This window comes from Epinephelus fuscoguttatus, linkage group LG14, assembly GCF_011397635.1.
Source record: "Epinephelus fuscoguttatus linkage group LG14, E.fuscoguttatus.final_Chr_v1".
NCBI lineage: Eukaryota > Metazoa > Chordata > Actinopteri > Perciformes > Serranidae > Epinephelus > Epinephelus fuscoguttatus.
Genome location: NC_064765.1, coordinates 39,133,030 through 39,150,880, shown reverse-complemented (window position 1 = coordinate 39,150,880; position 17,851 = coordinate 39,133,030). Strand labels below are relative to the sequence as shown.

The 17,851-nt window shown below is 42.1% G+C and overlaps 1 protein-coding gene across 1 annotated transcript in view; it reads right to left on the bottom strand.

The window, feature by feature from the left end:
• Positions 1–8,392: 8,392 nt before the first annotated feature.
• vrk1 (VRK serine/threonine kinase 1) overlaps positions 8,393–17,851 on the bottom strand; it is a 36,101-nt gene continuing 26,642 nt past the window's right edge. Inside the window, exons 12-13 of the mRNA XM_049596301.1 lie at positions 11,396–11,489; positions 8,393–8,729 (exon numbers count right to left, since the gene is read on the bottom strand). Coding sequence (XP_049452258.1) covers positions 8,563–8,729; positions 11,396–11,489 — 261 coding nt within the window. The 3' untranslated portion in view covers positions 8,393–8,562. The remainder of the gene's footprint in view (positions 8,730–11,395; positions 11,490–17,851) is intronic.

Genomic DNA, 17,851 nt, shown 5'->3' with positions numbered 1-17,851 from the left:
TCTCTAGCATGTCTTACCCATAGACTGTATATATTTAGTGGATTTGCAGTGGACACTAGAGAAATAGACACAACAAGGGCATAGAAAAGAGCTAGAGAGGCAGACACAGTCACCTGTTATTTGCAGGTATTATAGTTAGTTAGTTAGTTAGTTAGTCTGTGTACTTTATAGCTATAGATAACTGTGCCCACGTTTCCGTTATCCGCTAATTGCTGGTAAAAATATTTCCCTCTAAACGCGAATAAATCGCACGTCAATCAAAAACTATGAACCAAAAAAGCACAATCTATCCCAAGTGAGACAAACTGCTTGATACCCGTCTCCAGTGTATCAGCAGAGAACCTGCAGAACCGAATCAGCGAAAAAACACACCGGGCTACACAGCCTCTCTACCTGAGCAGCTGAAGCTGCGGCTCGCACCCTCGACACACAGACGGTGCTTCTGCATGCCAGCCAAACGTCTGCGCAACTGTGAGAAATAAATATGTGAGGTGTACGCTGCTTTTCTATCTCTTTTTTTCCTTTTCTTTCTTTCTTTCTTTCTTTCTTTCTGTCTGTCAGTGACATACACTCCTAACACAGGATGGGTTGTTTTTATTGACTGAGTTGATCATTAAGCCATAGTGATGCGTGGATCAGCTCTGACAGCACCCGAATGAGCATGTACGCATCAACCGTACGCATCAATCATCCAGCCGTTACAACATGATTGAGCTAGCAAAGCAGTTTTGTGTTGCTGTGTGTGGTATTTATTCAGTTTTGGGAAATCACAATGTCTAGAGGTCAGGCAGGGTCAGCAGAAGCAAAGCTAACATCAGGACGTCATCTGTTAAAAGCCTCCCGTTGTCGGATACGACATGAAACTACTCCAGTTAGCTCAATCATGTTGTAACTAAGACATCCGCTGGAAAAAAAAATTTTTCACGGACCATTTATTGAGTTATTGAGTTATTACAGACACCGCTAACGGCTAACAGCTAACGGTTAGCCCAGCTAATCTACAATAACCATGTTATTAATTACAAAACGTGCACACAGAAATAGTAATGTTTGTTCAATCACTGTGTTTATAGGCTTTACAAACATCAGATTATTCTAGACCAGGGGTAGGCAACCTGTGGCGGAGCCACATGTGGCTCTTTAGCCCCTGTCCAGTGGCTCCTTGAGCCTTTGAGAAAAGAAGTCTATGGAAATTCATTCTATGAATACAAATTTTGCTGAACCTCGATAGCAGTGGCTGGTTAGCTATGGATGCCAAATCCAAAAAAGTAAATTGAACAAAATAGAGAATGTAGTAGTGCGTTGACAGATTTGTTTGCTCTCACTGCCAGCTCTGCAAAATTTAAGTACCAGATAATCATAAATAGTGCCCTGCACAGTGTCCACCTTGTGGTAAAACATATTAACAAATGCTTATTTAGACCATAAGTATACGCTAATTTAGACTTAATGGGCTATTTACCTTGATTATAAGGCTCAAACATGTTTTGCAGCTCCACACAGATTTTTTCAAATTATTCTTGGTCAAAAATGTCTCTTTTAATGACAAAGATTGCAGACCCCAGGTCTAAACAGTGATATAGTGACATGAAAAATGTGATGAAGCGTCCATAGCGCCAAATAATAGAACATTAGTTTCTAAAGAGCTAAGACAAAAAAGAAAAATTAGAGCCAGCAGCGGTGGTCATATTTGCTAGTTGCGTATAGAGGAAACACTGCTCTTTTGGTATGAGTTCTTCTGGGTCATCATGTCCTTCTTCAGCAACGTGTACAGTTGCTTCGTTTTCAGGACTCTATCCTGCAGCCATTCTCCCCTCTTAACTTTTCTCTATGCTTTCACTCTAACCGGCTGTAGCACACCTGTGGTGTGCAGCATTGAAATGGGTCCCCACTGAAACACTTTCCCACCGCGCATGTTCCGGACGTTGTTTGGGCTACACACCAGTACTGCAGTATATGAAAAATTCATATCATGATGAAAATAAATACCGGTTTTCGGTACAAACCGGTATACCGCCCAGCCCTGACTGACATAGCCCGAGAGCCTACTGAAAGAGGCCAAGACAGAGAAATACATCAAGAAGGGAGAGGAGAGAGAAAGAGAGTGCAACAGGCTGACTGATGATGTTATGTTATTGGAGGGCATGTTCAAATGTCACAAAGTCTTCTCACAAAAAAAGGAGGCAGGTTTTATTTTAAGTCTGTTATTTTATTGTAAACCTTGCCTGCCTATTTATTTGGCTGACAGTTTTTCTGATCACTGAGAAAACGCTGATTTCAATAAAGTCAAAAAGTAAAAGTAGCTTTGCAAGTAGCAAGTTACCTTTGCCATTTTCTCTCGTAGCTTAGCTCACTACATTTTTTTTTTTTACTTTTTGGAGTAACAACCCCAACCCTGACCAAGAATTGACTATGAGGTCTTGAGTCAGGTCTGTAAAATGTAATTGACAAACATCTTTCTATTCAGTGTCTGTAATGTTGGTTCCTGTTGGATTGATTCAAAATCTACTGTCAGTAAAAATGAAGAGTTTGTTCATTGCACTTCCTTGGAACATAAATCTTTGAGCAGATATCACACCATTCCAAGTCAAAAGGTTCAAGTTCAAGTAAAGTCACAAGTCACTGTGTTCAAGTCAAAGTCGAACTGCAAATTGTGTCTAGACCTGGGGTCTGCAACCTTTGCCATTAAAAGAGCCATTTTTGACCAAGAATAATTTGAAAAAAATCTGTGTGGAGCTGCAAAACATGTTTGAGCCTTATAATCAAGGTAAATAGCCTATTAAGTCTAAATTAGCGTATACTTATGGTCTAAATAAGCATTTGTTAATATGTTTTACCACAAGGTGGACACTGTGCAGGGCACTATTTATGATTATTTGGTACTTAAATTTTGCAGAGCTGGCAGTGAGAGCAAACAAATCTGTCAACGCACTACTACATTCTCTATTTTGTTCAATTTACTTTTTTGGATTTGGCATCCATAGCTAACCAGCCACTGCTATCGAGGATCAGCAAAATTTGTATTCATAGAATGAATTTCCATAGACTTCTTTTCTCAAAGGCTCAAGGAGCCACTGGACAGGGGCTAAAGAGCCACATGTGGCTCCGGAGCCACAGGTTGCCTACCCCTGGTCTAGCCTGAAGTCACCAGATGTGTCATTCAAGACTGAATTCAAGTCATGTGGCTCTCATGATCTTTAATACACTACATGCATTTAAATATGCAACATGTAAAATGCCAGCCTGATATCAGCACATTGATGCAGCTTTGAGGAACACTGATGTTGGCTTGTCATTCACATCAATGACTTTAAAACACTGATAGCTGAAAGAATGGAAAGAACATTCCATGTCAACTTTTTCTTATGGCAGAACTTCTGTGCCTGCGTGACACCTGCCCTAGCTGTACCTTACATTAGAGTTTGAACACTTTGGATCCCATCCCACCCCTCCCAACCAAAATACTGACAATTGTTACAAACACAGGAAACCCAGCGGCCAGGCAAACTGTTATCGAGTTATTGGCGCGTGGGCCCGGGGAGGGCTGGCATCCATATCATGAGAGTGGTGGTTAGGCCACTGCTGCGAGGCTTTCATGCTCCACCGGCTCGCCGATCAGAGGCCGACCACAGCAAACACATGGGCAACAACTGCCTGCCAGGCTGGCCACTGGATAACACATCCATGCTAAATGAAAAAGGCCGGCCAGGGCGAAATTGCGCACCTCTCTCTGCAAGCAGAAAAGATGGTAGTGTTGTGTTTAAGTGCTGTCCCTTTTCACCCCCCCATCTCTCCAACCCGCCCCACTACACCCATTTGCTATCATTATGTACTACTGCCCCCTACTGCGGGACCGTGGCTGTGGCGCCCCCAAGGTCAGTGTGTGCGTGTGTGTGTGTGTGGGGGGGGGGGTTGAGAGGAAAGCCAGGCAGGGGGGCTCTTTACTCCTGAAGAGGCTGGAACAATCGATGGCAAGCCACCAGTCACCACAGGGGCCCCCGAGGGCCCTCACAACACTAACATTAGTGAAGATGTCTTCCTCGATTTAGAGGAAAGGGGGGTGGGCTGTTGGGAGTTAATGAGGAAGATGGGGGGGTTCCATTGGGGATGGTCTAGAAGCTTGAGAACTTGAGTGGATGGAGGGAAAATGGACAGCTTGTCAGTAGCTTCTCATGTGTGAAATGTTCTCCTGTAAACTCATTCTGATAGAAATATCACTGATGATTTGACACAAGTTTTAACACAATTTGAAAAAAATGTCTGTCATAGTGGGATGCAAGAAAAAGGTGATGTGTCAGCAGCTGGACAGAGACAGGCAGGACGACAGATTTGCCCATTTCTGCTCAGGAAGTGTGATTAGCCTCCTGTCTACTATTACATGTGCATAAGCATCACTGAGCTCAGCAGTGGTGCATTTATTCCCTCAAAGGTTTGACAGAGTCAAATGTAATGTTAATGTTCATATTGCTTGAGTGTTATAATCCTAAATTTTTCCACATACTTTGAACTCAGTGAAATGTGTCACAGCTGGGTTTGGTCCTGACTGGCTGCCCTCACTTAGAGGTCCAGTGTGTAGGATTTAGGAACATCCATTGGTAGAAAATATTTATGACTGTGTCTCATTAGTTTATCATCACCTGAAAATAAGTATTGTTACCTTAGAATGAGCCGTGACATCTACGTATGGAGCGGGTCCCCTTCCATGGAGTCTGCCATGTTGTGTTACAGGAGCCCAGAACAGACAAATTAAACACTGGCTCTGGATAGGGCCATTTGCTGAAGCCAGGAACAACAACTAAAAAAGGTAATGTTACAAAATTCAGCTCAATTACAACTCACAAGGTTTACTGACAAAACAACTGTCTTATACTAAGCATGTTTTCCGAACAAATACAACATGCTAACACTATTAGCACTAGCATATGGCATTTTACACTGTATAACTTAGCTTTGCAAATAGCAAAGATTTCCTCTACCCATATGAAGTCAGGATAAATCACACACAGGACTTAAAATGCTATTTTGTGGGGAGCTTTATTGTCTACACAGTTTATTGCTTCTTATCTGTGAAATAAAAGTAAATAAAGGCTTCATTGCCACTGAAGGAAATGGTTTCAGCTCATAAAAATAGATTAGAGGTCTGCATCACCACAACGTGTTACATTTCTGAGGAAGTACATGTCAGGCTACAACTTAAGTTACTGTGTTGATTCAAAACACAGGTATAAATCCTACTTTAGATGACACTAAATCCTACATTGTAGACCTTTAAAGTTGAGATAAAAAATGCCATTGTAATCCTTTCAGATCACATCCCCAGACATTTATGCACCTATTGAATATTCATGACATCCACCCTTCAATCGGACTTTTCACGGCACAGAGCTAAGATATGAGTTAGCTAGATGGCACCAGCATGGCAGTAAAATGTTGCGCTTTCGGGCCACGGGCTAGAATTTATTAACTCGAGTAAAGTTGTATCTGTGAAGCTCCAGATTATACCCAAAACATTTTACAGTGGTCTGCATCAGCACCTAACACTACATGGACCCGATGTGCTTCATCTTTCTCTCCCTGACAGATATGACCATCCTGCCAGCATTACACCATCAGGACCCCACTTTGTGACATGCTCACATATTTAATTATCAGCCAGCAGTCTGCTATAACTCTGCTAAACTCTGACCTGCTCTGCTACATTCTTGACTGTGCTTGATTATGAGATGTATTATATGATTGCACACTCCCAGTGTTTGCATTCTTTGGACTACCTGCATCATGATGCATTGAGATTAATTACCAACTGTAAGCCCCTAACACATTACTGTATCTTGTAAGCTTGGGTTGGGCAGCTGTCTTTAAAATTAAAAAAAAGAAAAGAAAAAAAACCTTTTTCATAGGCATACCAGAGATACTGGATGAAGCGAGATACCCTACTCAGCTCACTTCCTGATTCAGTGACGTCAGCACCACGCCCCCGTAGGTGACTTGCGGCAGCTCTGAATGTATTGTCGTCAATGAGGAAAATGAACGTGATCACAATTTATGGTCAATTCTTTCGTCTTATAGTCACTAAAATAAATATTGGGTTCGTTTTCCACAAGCCACACATCTTCCCAATATTCTGACATTAAAGCTGCATTTTTCATCCGCACAGATCAAGAGAAAATTAACTTTGTTTGAGCCCTGTCCGTCTCAGAAAACAAGTTCTCGCGAGATCTTGTGATCTTGATAAACAGGCAGTAAAATCACAGTTAGCTTACAAACAGTTATTTAATAACAGTAATTTATTTTAAATAAAAAATGCCCAAGCTTTGTGCAGCAATAGGCTGCAATAATAGGAAGAATGTATTTTCATTCCACCTGCTTCTCGATCCGCATACACAGACATCCAGACAGGTTGAGGGAGAACAGGCTCTGATTGGAGGGAGAGCTAACCACGCCCACTTAGGAGACAGGAAGAGTAACCGTTTTCTTAACATTGGATAAGCCTACGGTGGGGTATCTCGCTTCATCCAATATCTCTGGGCATACTCTTGTTTACAAAGCTATTCTTGGCCTACTTCCAGCGTCTTTCACTGGCTGCGCTTGATGTCGGGATGGTTCCACACAAACACTGCCAGTTAGGAAACATTTTAGCATGCTCCTTCCACCACCATAAAACCTCAGAAGGATTCTCCTTGGGTGTCTTGAATTCAATGTAGGCTGCCACCTCAACATCTGGCTGCAAAGTTTCATTGCTGGATTCCTCCATGTCAGTCACGTGTCATGTGACAACAGGGTCAAAGGCTCAACTTGTGTCATTGACTGTCAAAATAAAAGGAATTGCGGCTTGATAATAGTGATTTAGATGTCATCTACACATATACTGCACATCTTTTTCATGTTTTATTCTGAAACATCCGCCTGCGTACAAATTCACTTTTACCCATGCCCATACCAGGGTTTTTTTTTATGTATACACACACATACATTTTTTTTTTAATTGTACAGCTTTTTGCAGGTTACCAGTAAGGTACCCAACCAGGTTCAGGACTAGTCTGGTCTGAAGTGATGTAGACAGCCTGTCACTCAAAGTGACCCCTCCATAATTATGTGTAACTTAAAGCCTTAATAAAATGTAAATGGGTGAGTTGAATAAAAATTTACTCCCCTTATAGTTGCCGTGAACGGGCAATTATTTTTGCTGTAAAGCTGGGCATTTTAACATGGAGGTCTATGGGGATTGATGTGCTTTTGGAGCCAGCCTCAAGTGGCCGTTAGAGGAACTGCAGTTTTGGGTACCGCTGTGTTTTTCAGCCCCAGAGATCGCTGCTTGCTTTTTATCTTCCAGCAAGACACTTTTCTCAGCTCAATAATTGATCAGGAAGATGCTCTAATGAAACACTTAACTTTTGGAAAAACCTGCAGAGAATCTCGAGCAAATCTATATAATAACAACGTATTAACATGCATAATGCATAAGTGAGACAAACTGGCTTATTAGAAAGTCTGGAACCCACAAATGATTATGTCATGGATTACCAACATTTGTAACATTAGTAATACCAAAAATAAAGACTAAACACGAGACAGAGGGATTCTTTGAAACCCAGAAACCTACGTTGTTCTTATCAGTGTAATGTAACTGATCTGCAAAGAATCAGTAAAAGATAAACTGATAATATTGGTATTACTTTCAACTTCTTAATTCTTTATAGAGGGTGACCTGTCAGAAAGTGATGGTATCATAAACTGCATTTTGCCAAATATCATAAAGTAAAAAATGCTGCTAGAGTCACACATGTAGCTAAGTGTAGATTTAGCTTTAATTCTGCCATTTTATCAGGGTATATCAGGAGACATTCCTAAACATCTAATGATGGCATTAGCTGACAGTGAAAAGGTGATAGTTCATGAGCTCTTCTTTTCTCTTCACTTCAGTATCCAAAGACATGGTTACATCCCAGATCAAACTGCTACTCCAAATCCCACTTAGGCCTACATTGTGGGTGGATCCACCATAAAACTACAGCAACTCACTTCTCAGCAAAACTCATATTGGGAACACATTCCCTAATCATGATCCTCAAGCCTTTCCAGTTAACCCAGTTGATCCTTAGAGCCATTTGGTTGAACATTTTAAAAGGAGGCGGAGTTATTCTGTTGGCTCATGCAGATTAATAATATGCAGGAAATAAAGATGCTGCCAAGATTCTGTAGAGGGGCTGTCTTAAGTTCTTACTCCGCCTGCCATTAGGCTTCTGTTTACTACACGTTTATATAATGACAATAATAACTGAATTTACCTCCGAGCCCCGCGTCATGGTAAAATGGAGGAAAAACTTGATCTTTTTTTTCCCATCATACTCTGAATATCAACCCTGAAACCTTTAATTAAAACCAAAAGATGGACAATTTAATTTCCTCTTTATTACAAAAGATCTGGCTTCAACCACACCAAATAAAATAAAACATCAACATCTCACAGTGTGTTTTACAGATAGAAACCATATAAAACTTGAAAAAAAGAAGCAGAGGAGAGACCAGAGGATGGAGGGAGAAGTGTAACAGGGTGGATCCTTAGACAATGGTTTTCTTGGGTCTGCCTCTGGATTTCTGGGCAGGTCCGGGTGATGTCTTGGTGCCCACCTCCACCAGTCTACATCTGGGGTCACCAGGTTTTCCAGTGCTGGGTACCTTTCTTGGTTTAGTTGTTTTTTTGGGACTTTTCTTCACTCCATTCACTTCTGCAGGAGGAAATTCATTACAGTTAAGCTTTAAAGCAGCATACAATAGTTCTCAGTTAAAAAGACAACCTTCTTTATATGCAATTATTTGACGGCACTTGATATTGTTTATGTCTTTAACTTCGGCCATAACTTTTTTTGAGCATCTGGGTGTGTACTGCCTGCAGCCACTACAGTGTAACATACTTATGCACCCTTGTTCTTTTTCCTTGTCAAGATCTGCCACAGTTGCTCTGTAAAAAAAGACTCTTTTGTCTTTGTAAACTGCCCAGAGGAAAAATCCATCTCTGATATTTCACCTTTCACTCCAGTGAGTGTGGAGTACAATGGAAATAATGAAAACATTCCAACAACTGCATGTGACAAAGATAAAGGGCATACACTGAACAGAAAACATGGTGAAAAGATTGCTCCATACATTTCATAGAAATTTCAAATTTCATATGCTTTTAATTAAGAAGTTCTAATTTTAGTGACTTTGGTCCACACTAGGCTTTGGCAGTATTCTATTAAAGGAGCTATATGTAAGAAATCTAAAGCAAATATAATATAAAATCCTCCTAATATGTCACAGAGACTAAGGAATAATGTTCATATAACATACTGATCTCACCGACAACAATAGTACAGCCAGAATATTTGCAGTCCGCAAATCATGTTTATGTTTTGAATTTGTGTTTTGGCCTGTTGTGCCACCCACCGCCCTCTACCAGCCACACAGTCAGTCGAGTCTCAGCATCAGTTACAGTTACGACTGAGCTACAGCAGCACGGCAAGCAGCATTAGCAGTGTCCCGGTACATAGCATTAGCAGCTGGCTCCTCCTCAGCTGTATCCCGGCAGCAGCGTTAGCAGCAGAGAACGGTCCGCTGGAAAGCCGAAGATCAAGGACGCGGCGACACAGCCCTGCCACAGCAGCCGTCCGTGGGCAAACAAATCAGTCCCCAGCGTGCCGCTGTCCAGCAACCTCGAATCTGTAGGGGAGGGGGGGCGGACACGACTCGCGGCAGTATTTTGAATTTGAGTGCAGTAACCGTTTTGGCCACATTCTTACATACAGTGCCTTTAAATTCATTGTATGCAGTTCACAACATTTGCCCCCAGTGGTCAGTCTCAGTTCTCTACTGGTGAAACAGGTAAGTGCTAGTAGGGATAACATTACAGGACTGTAAACAGCTGTCCAACATCAGCAGAGGGAAGGAGGGAAGGAGGGAAGGAGAGAGAGAGAGAGAGAGAGAGAGAGAGAGAGAGAGAGAGCAGGAAAAACAGCATTTTCTGACAATTCGGTGGCTCTGATCGACGCAAGATCCATATCAAGTAAGACTTTCATCCTTAAGACTTTTTCCATCCATGGATTGGATTTCCTCCTAATGAGACCTGGCTGAACACCGGTGAGCTCGCTCCACTTGTTGAACTGTTGCCTGTAACTTCTTAAGCAAGCCTCAGCCCTCTGGACGTGGCGGGGATCTAGCCGCTGTGTTTAGGAAATATCTTAATGTGCGCCTACTAGGGCTGGGCGGTATACCGGTTCATACCGAAAACCGGTATTTATTTTTGTTATGATATGAATTTTTCATATACCGCAAAACCGGTGAATAGCCCAAACAACTACCGGAACGTGCGTGGCGGGAAAGTGTTTCAGCAGGGACCCATTTCATTTTTGGGCCTGGACATCATGGTTTATCTAACAAGTGTCCAGCAATACTTTCCTTGGGGTCATTTTTGTGTTTAATTGAGAGGCAGACATGAAATGTGAGGAGATAAAGAGAGAGGGATAAAATGGAACAAACGTTCCTGTTCAGATTCAATCCAGGGACATCACTATTTACATGATATGCATCTTAAACCCTTGGCCACGGTGGCGCCCCACAGCTGTACAATGGTAGTCACAGTTGTGTTTGTTATAGTCATGACCAATCATGATTGACAGCGCTGCTGGTAACCCCTAAGGGTTCATTTATGCTCCCTTTATGTACGAAAATGTATACGTCCTTGTCAAACGATGTTACCGTCACTGCCCACATGCTTCCATGCGCCCTTTACGTTGGCATAGATGTTAACCAATGTATCCACCAGGAGGCAGCCCAGCGTCAAAAGTTTATGACAACAACAAACTCAAAAACAAACATGGCAACTGTGAAGGAGATATTGATAATGTACCTCTTGCATAAAAGACAAAAACAGAGGCAGTGTTGTAGGAGGCAGTGGTCGGTGGGGCTGTTAAATACATCGCGACTGGAGGACGGAGAATTCTTTTCTCTAGTACTGCCGATGAGAGAAACTGAATTGTTATTTCTTCTTCGTGTCTCACTAGAGCTACGTATCGGGGAGTGACAGCAACCCTGCCCCCACGGTTCCGGTGGTACTGCTCCGTTTGGCCCGTATCCGTAAGCTTTGTGGAAACGTGCAGAAAGACGGATGAAATGAACGCAGAGCACGGACAGAAGACTCCGTCCGTGTCCGGATCCATATTTAACGTTGGGCATAAATGAGCCTTAAGAGTACCTGGAACTTGATTTAGTATCACTAACTGAGCAACAAAGTGAGCAGAGAAGAATGGCCCCTGTAGAGAAAGGGGCAAGAAATCAGTTGTAACAGGCCAAAATGACCTCAGACATACCTGATCAGAAATTGGAAGAAAAAGAAAAAAAAAAAAAAAAAAACTACCTCTTTTCTTTGTGACTCTCTTTTTCTTGATAGGTTGTCCGTCAGTCTCACTCTCTTCTGCTTCATCTGATGCTTTTTTTCTCTTGGTGGTTTTCTGTAAGACAAGAAGAATATGAAGAGATGGGTTATATCACAGCGGTGCCTGGACAGCGTGACGTGTGTGGTTGTGCTGCTGCCGTGGTCCCGCCAGATGCCTCCTGCTGCTGCTGCCATCATTAGTCATTAGTCATACTTCTTCTGTTATTACACACATATGACTATTGTCACACATGTATACTGCCAGGTATTAATACATACTTTCAACATATTGTACCACAGTAGCCAGAACTATAACTATAATATTATTACTTTCATTAATGTTGTTGTAAGCTACTGTCATTACCTGCATCTCTCTCTCTCTCTCTCTCTCTCTCTCTCTCTCTGTGTCATGTGGATTACTGTTAATTTATTATGCTGATCTGTTCTGTACGACATCTATTGCACGTCTGTCCGTCCTGGAAGAGGGATCCCTCCTCAGTTGCTCTTCCTGAGGTTTCTACCATTTTTTTTTCCCCGTTAAAGGGTTTTTTTTGGGGGAGTTTTTCCTTATCCGCTGTGAGGGTCTTAAGGACAGAGGGTTGTCGTATGCTGTAAAGCCCTGTGAGGCAAATTGTGATTTGTGATATTGGGCTTTATAAACAAAATTGATTGATTGAATTGATTATCAACTTGTTGATGACACATGGGCCTGGTGCCATAAGGAATCTTAGCCCTCTCAGTTGTATTTTTTTACCCCCTCTGTGTACTTTATGTTACTTTAAATGTTTCTATAAAAAACAGCAAAAACAACAAAATTATTGGCAAAGATAGACATGACTATCGCTTAGCTAATGGTTTAGAACCATGGACAGCGCTGTTTGGTGTATGTCATAGGGGTGTGTGTGTGTGTGTGTGTGTGTGTGCCTGTGCGTGTGCGTGTGCGTGTAGGTGTGGTGCTGTCTGTAGTCCTGAAACAAACAGAAGGACAGAATCAATAGACAAAACACTTCACTTAGTTTGGTTTCTTAGTCTGCTTGCTTTTCATGGTCGTAAAAGGAACTTTTGGCCCAGATTCCATCTCCCACCATTATAGCAATCCACAGACAGAAGGGACACAACAGGGAGGTGAAGGGACAATCACAGAGAGAGAGACAGAGAGAGGTGCAGGCTGCAAACAGAAGTTTGTGTTTGCACCCCCTGCTTTGTTTGACAGAGAATCATTCATTAGCTCAAAAAAATATTTAGCACTCTGCTAGTGCTGTCTTATGTATGTGTTCTTATTAATAAATGTATTGTTTGATTTTGAAACAGTAGCCTTATGTTGTTATTTAGCCTTTCTGAGGTTATTTGTTGATTATATCAATGAATTTTAAATTTTGAAAAAGTAGAACTATTGTATGCCTCTGGGAACCAGTCAAATTGCACTTAAAGTTAACATCAGTCTCTGTGAAAACATGCCTCAGGCACCAGGTCAGGTACCTGCGGGTAACCAGCAATAAGCTGTGAAACAGGTAAAAATATATACATAAATTCAAAGGGTAGGGGCATGGGTAAAAATAAACTAAAGAACTAAAATATATTTTGTGAGAACAAAAATATAGTTTTTATTTTCCAAAATAATACAATTGAAAAAGATGTGCAGTACATGTGTGATATTTTAACATCTAAATCACTATTATCAAGCTGCAATTCCTTTTATTTTGAAAGTCAATGACACCAGTTTAACTTAACTTTGACCCCATCATCACATTTGTTACTGATGTGGAGGACTCCAGTGGTGAAACTTTGAAGCCCAAGGATGAGGTGGCAGCCTACTATGAGTTCAAGACACCCAAAGAGGATCCTTATGAGGTTTTGTGGTGGTGGAAGGAGCATACTAAAATGTTTCCTAACTTGGCAGTGATTGCGCAGAAAGTTTTTGTCATCCCAGCACTGAACGCAGCCAGACTTTTCCTCAGCTGGATCTGGAGTTCAAGAACGGAAAACCCATCTTAATGTCAGTAACTGTAGCCTGTGTGTGTGTAATCACAGGTGCCATTCAGGTTGCGGGACTTTAATTAACAGGTGCGGGCTGGTGCAGCTTTGAGTTAGACATAATGACGGCTAACAGGTCGTGTCTGGTACTGAGCTTTACAGATATGGGTGGGTGCTGTTTTTAAAAAATGGGCCCCTGCAAGACCACATCTCCCCCCAGCAATAACAGTAGATCTATACAATCAGCACAGTTTCAAGATGAGTAAGCAAGATTAATGTCACCAATTCAGTATTGGACCAAATTTCTCTCTTCCTGTTCCTGATTTATCACGTTAAATAATGGCCATAAAAGTGTTTTTGCAGAACATCATGAATGTCACAGTGAAGTTGACCTTTAGGATATAAAATGTCATCACATCATCATCTGTGTGAAATTTTGTCATAATTAGCGTACAACTTCCTGAGTTACGGCCACAGTGTTGGGTCACAGTGACCTTTGACCACCAAATACTAATCAGTTCATTGGAAAGTCCAAGTGCAAGTTTAGCCAAATTTGAAGGGGAAAAAAAAATCCTGATGTGGTCTAGAGATATTGCGTTAATAATAATGATGCCTCCAGCCACGGCTATAGCTGGCATGGAACCATACAAATCTGCCCCTCTCAATTTTTAACTGCTTACCCAGTCACTTCATCCTGGCCCATGGCCTGATGACAACTGCAGACCTGCCAACCTTGAAGAAAGGTTATGAGTACCACCTTACCAGACACTTGTGCGTGGTCATGAACATATGTGGACACGGCGGCACTTTTTTTTTTTTTTTTTTTTTTACCATAAAAGTCAATATGCACATGTGGCAAACAGAAGAAACGAGCATACGTTTACATATTCATATCTATAGGCCTAAGCCCCACATACGTCCATAGACGCCCAATATTTGTTTTATGGCGCAGATCAAGGTCAATTTCATCAATCTGATGGTAGTATTGATCATCTGCTTAAAAAATACAGTAATATGTCCTGTTGTGACAAAAAGAAAGATTTCAAGTGGGATTTGGGGGGTTCTCCCCCGAGAAAATTTTGAAACATCACATGGCGAAATCCTATTTTCATGCAATTTCATACAGAAATAGATAATAGATCATAGACAAGTGCATTACATTAGCATTCCTCATCATGTTCTTGTGTAGTACGACACCTATTAGAACTACTCTCTCCTTATTGCCTTGTTTTTTTCTTATAGAAATTCAGCAGACTCATCAAACAAAAAGTCTTTTATCATAAGTGTGTTATAGTTAGTTGAATGTAAATTTGTCTACAATTTGCTTACCTTGGTACAATTCTCACCAGCAATGTATCGACGACAGGCGACTTTGACACTATTTACTTCAGTGTTTGCCCTACCATTTTATTAGGGGGGCACCTCGCCCTGCCCCCCCTTGAAGGTCAAGTTAATTTTATTTAATTTTATTTTCTATATAGTGCCAGATCACAAAGAAGTCACTTAAGGTAACCTTTCCTATAGAACAGGTCTATACCTTGTCCTTTTATTAAACAAACTAAATAGCCTTATGTTATTTATCTTATTTACAGACCGCATGTCATTTCTGTCTCTCCATTGTCGTGCGTTTACAATCTCCCCTGCTCTCTGTATCGTGCACGGCGGAGTTTGGCCCCGTTGGGCGCGCACACACACGTGCCCGCACACACACACACACACACACACACACACACACACACACACACACACACACACACACGAGTGAACACACTAGAGGGCGTAAAAAAATAAATAAAAAAGGAGTCGGTGGTGGAGTGAGATTTCTTAAACGAGCGTGAGAAGGTGCTACCGTCTACCGAACTGAACACACGGTAACTCCGGTCTGAGCTGATGGTGAGGAGCTAATAAGAGCTAACTGCTAACAGACAGAAGCTAACTGCTATGAGACTGTAGTTAACTGTTTACAGACAGAAGCTAACTGCTAAGATAGAAGCTAGCTCTAATAGACACAAGCTAAAGTTAACTGTTTACAGACAGAAGCGAACTGCTTACAGACAGAAGCTCTCAAAAGCTCTGAATTTTTCCATTTCTTACGTCATTTTACCTGTCAGCATTGTTTGAATTGATAGTCATCACTGAGGACTACCCAGAGGTGTGGGCGAAGAGGGTTCATCTATCTTGATGGTGAGGGCGACAGTGTACTGTCTAACTGGATGGAACTGAATCAAGCGCATCTTTCTTAGTCAGCCGTGGATGGGAGGGCGGGGGGGCAATATGCAGCAATCTGACTGGCCGAAATCTTTTCGTTCCGCCTACGCACCTATATTCACCGGGTATCAACTTGAGTGACATCTTACATAGACAAATACACTGAAACCGGCGAAATGCGCGATCGAGTGATATGTGTACTTTTAGAGCATCAAATCATACCAGTGTACTTTGATGTCAAAATGCGTGCCTGGTACACAAAATGCATACAGGTTGGCAAGTCTGCAACTGGAAGGTGGGTGAGCACCCACACATGTATAAGTTACTTTAATTTGTTTCCCAGCTGAGAATCATGTTTGTTGCTGCACCTTTTGTTCAGAATATAGACACCTTTTCACTAACATCTATTTTCAATTTTTATTACTGTAGCTGATCAGGAAATGTCTTGCTGGACATTAAACAGACCACACATCCATCAAAATAAGACAAAACTGCCCAAAAGGGGCTCAAAACGCAAAGTACATGACAGTCCTTTCAATGTTTGAATGTCTTTAAATGAAGATATTTGTGTTTTTAACTATTATCTAGAAGCGATGAGTTTGTCAAAGCTCTCAAGGCCTGCAGTGTCATCTGATGGTGGGGGGAATAACGACAAACACTGAAGCAACGCCACTGCTTTGGCCATGAGGTGACCTGACTTTTCAGAGCCCCGAGCCTTTTGTTTCTAAAGTCTGGGTGTGACAACCCTCCCTGCCCTGCCTGCCTTGTTGTGTTCTCCCTTGCAGGTAGCAGTGGGCGTGGCTGCGGGTAATCAGGGAAGTGGCAGCACCTGAGTTCAGTGAGCTTTTAAAAGCTCTGGCTGCTCACTGCTCGTTCTCTTCTCCTTACTGAGGCAGCATCCGGTTTTGGGTTTGGTTTTATCTTAGTTTCTGCACTCTACAACATCATACACATACATTGTTTCACTCATGCCCTCACCTACACCACTGACTTTACTGATTGCAAACACCATGTTTAGTTAGGTTCTTTTTCCTATGTTTATTCTTTAGCAAATAAAAATCCTTTAATTGGCTTTCCTTGTGTATGTGTCTCCCTTTTTGTCATGGCCGTGCGGCCCGGTTCGTGACAAGTGGGGGCTCGTCCGTTCAAATTTGATTGGTTTGAGGCCGTTGTTTGGTGCCCTTATTGATTTGGGGTTTTGTTTGGTGGTGCATGGGGTTGGCTTAGACGTAGACTATAGTGATAGTGATGTCTGTTGTGCCTTGTGCTTGGGAGATGCGTTTTGAGTAGGAAAGTTCATGTTGGGCTTTTTTGTTTTGGTTGTTGTTTCGGTTAGAGGAGTTTGGTCCTGTGCTCAGGTGTGGGCTATCAGCAGTGTGGCACGGTCCTCTAGTGTATTGAGTGTTGTTTTTGTGGAGTTTCCCTGGATAGGTATAGCAATGTGGTCCTTTTGGGCTCGTTGGTTTGTTTTTTTAGTTTGTTGTTTTTGTGTGGTGTCGGGTAGAGCAGTTGTCTCGGGGACACATCCGTAGCTGTTGGGTGGGTAACCAGCTTGGCTGGGGGCTTTCCCAGGCTACTGGTTTGAGTGTTTAAATATCCCACCGCTAATCTGCATGAAGACTAGGGTTCAGTGAGATTAGGTAAGTTTGGTATCGGCAGTCTAGATAGAGAACTTCACATTAACTTGGGGACACTAGCAGTGTCTCTTTGGTGCACTAGTCGGCCTGGGCAGCACTGTGTGTGGCTCTGTTGTCCTGTTTTCGTTTGCTTGGCTTGAGACAGTGTTTACTATAGGATGGCAGGGATAGAAGAATTTCTTGCTGCCCCAAATGAGGGGTTTTTGGATCGATGCACTAAGGATCAGCTGACGAAAATTGCAGAGGAGTATGAAGTTGATCTGAGTGATCTTAGTGACAAACGTAAGGACAGTATGAAGGCTATGCTTAAGCTGCAGTTAGTTGAGAAAGGGGTGTTGGGTGCAAAGAAAGGACTTGGTCAGGCACTAGCAACACAGTCACTTTCAGTTCCAGTGGGAAGTTTGACCTTTGAGCAGCAAAAGGAGTTGCTTTTGTTACAGTTGTCTCATGAGAAGGAGAGGCAGGAAGCTGAGACAGAAAGGTGTAGATTGGAGGTGGAAAAGCAGGTCACAATTGAACGATTACGGCTTGAGACGGAGCAGGCAAAGATAGCGCTGCAGACTGCTAGGTTGGGCTTAGTCAGAGATGGTAAGCTTTCTGAGGATGTCTTGCACAGCGA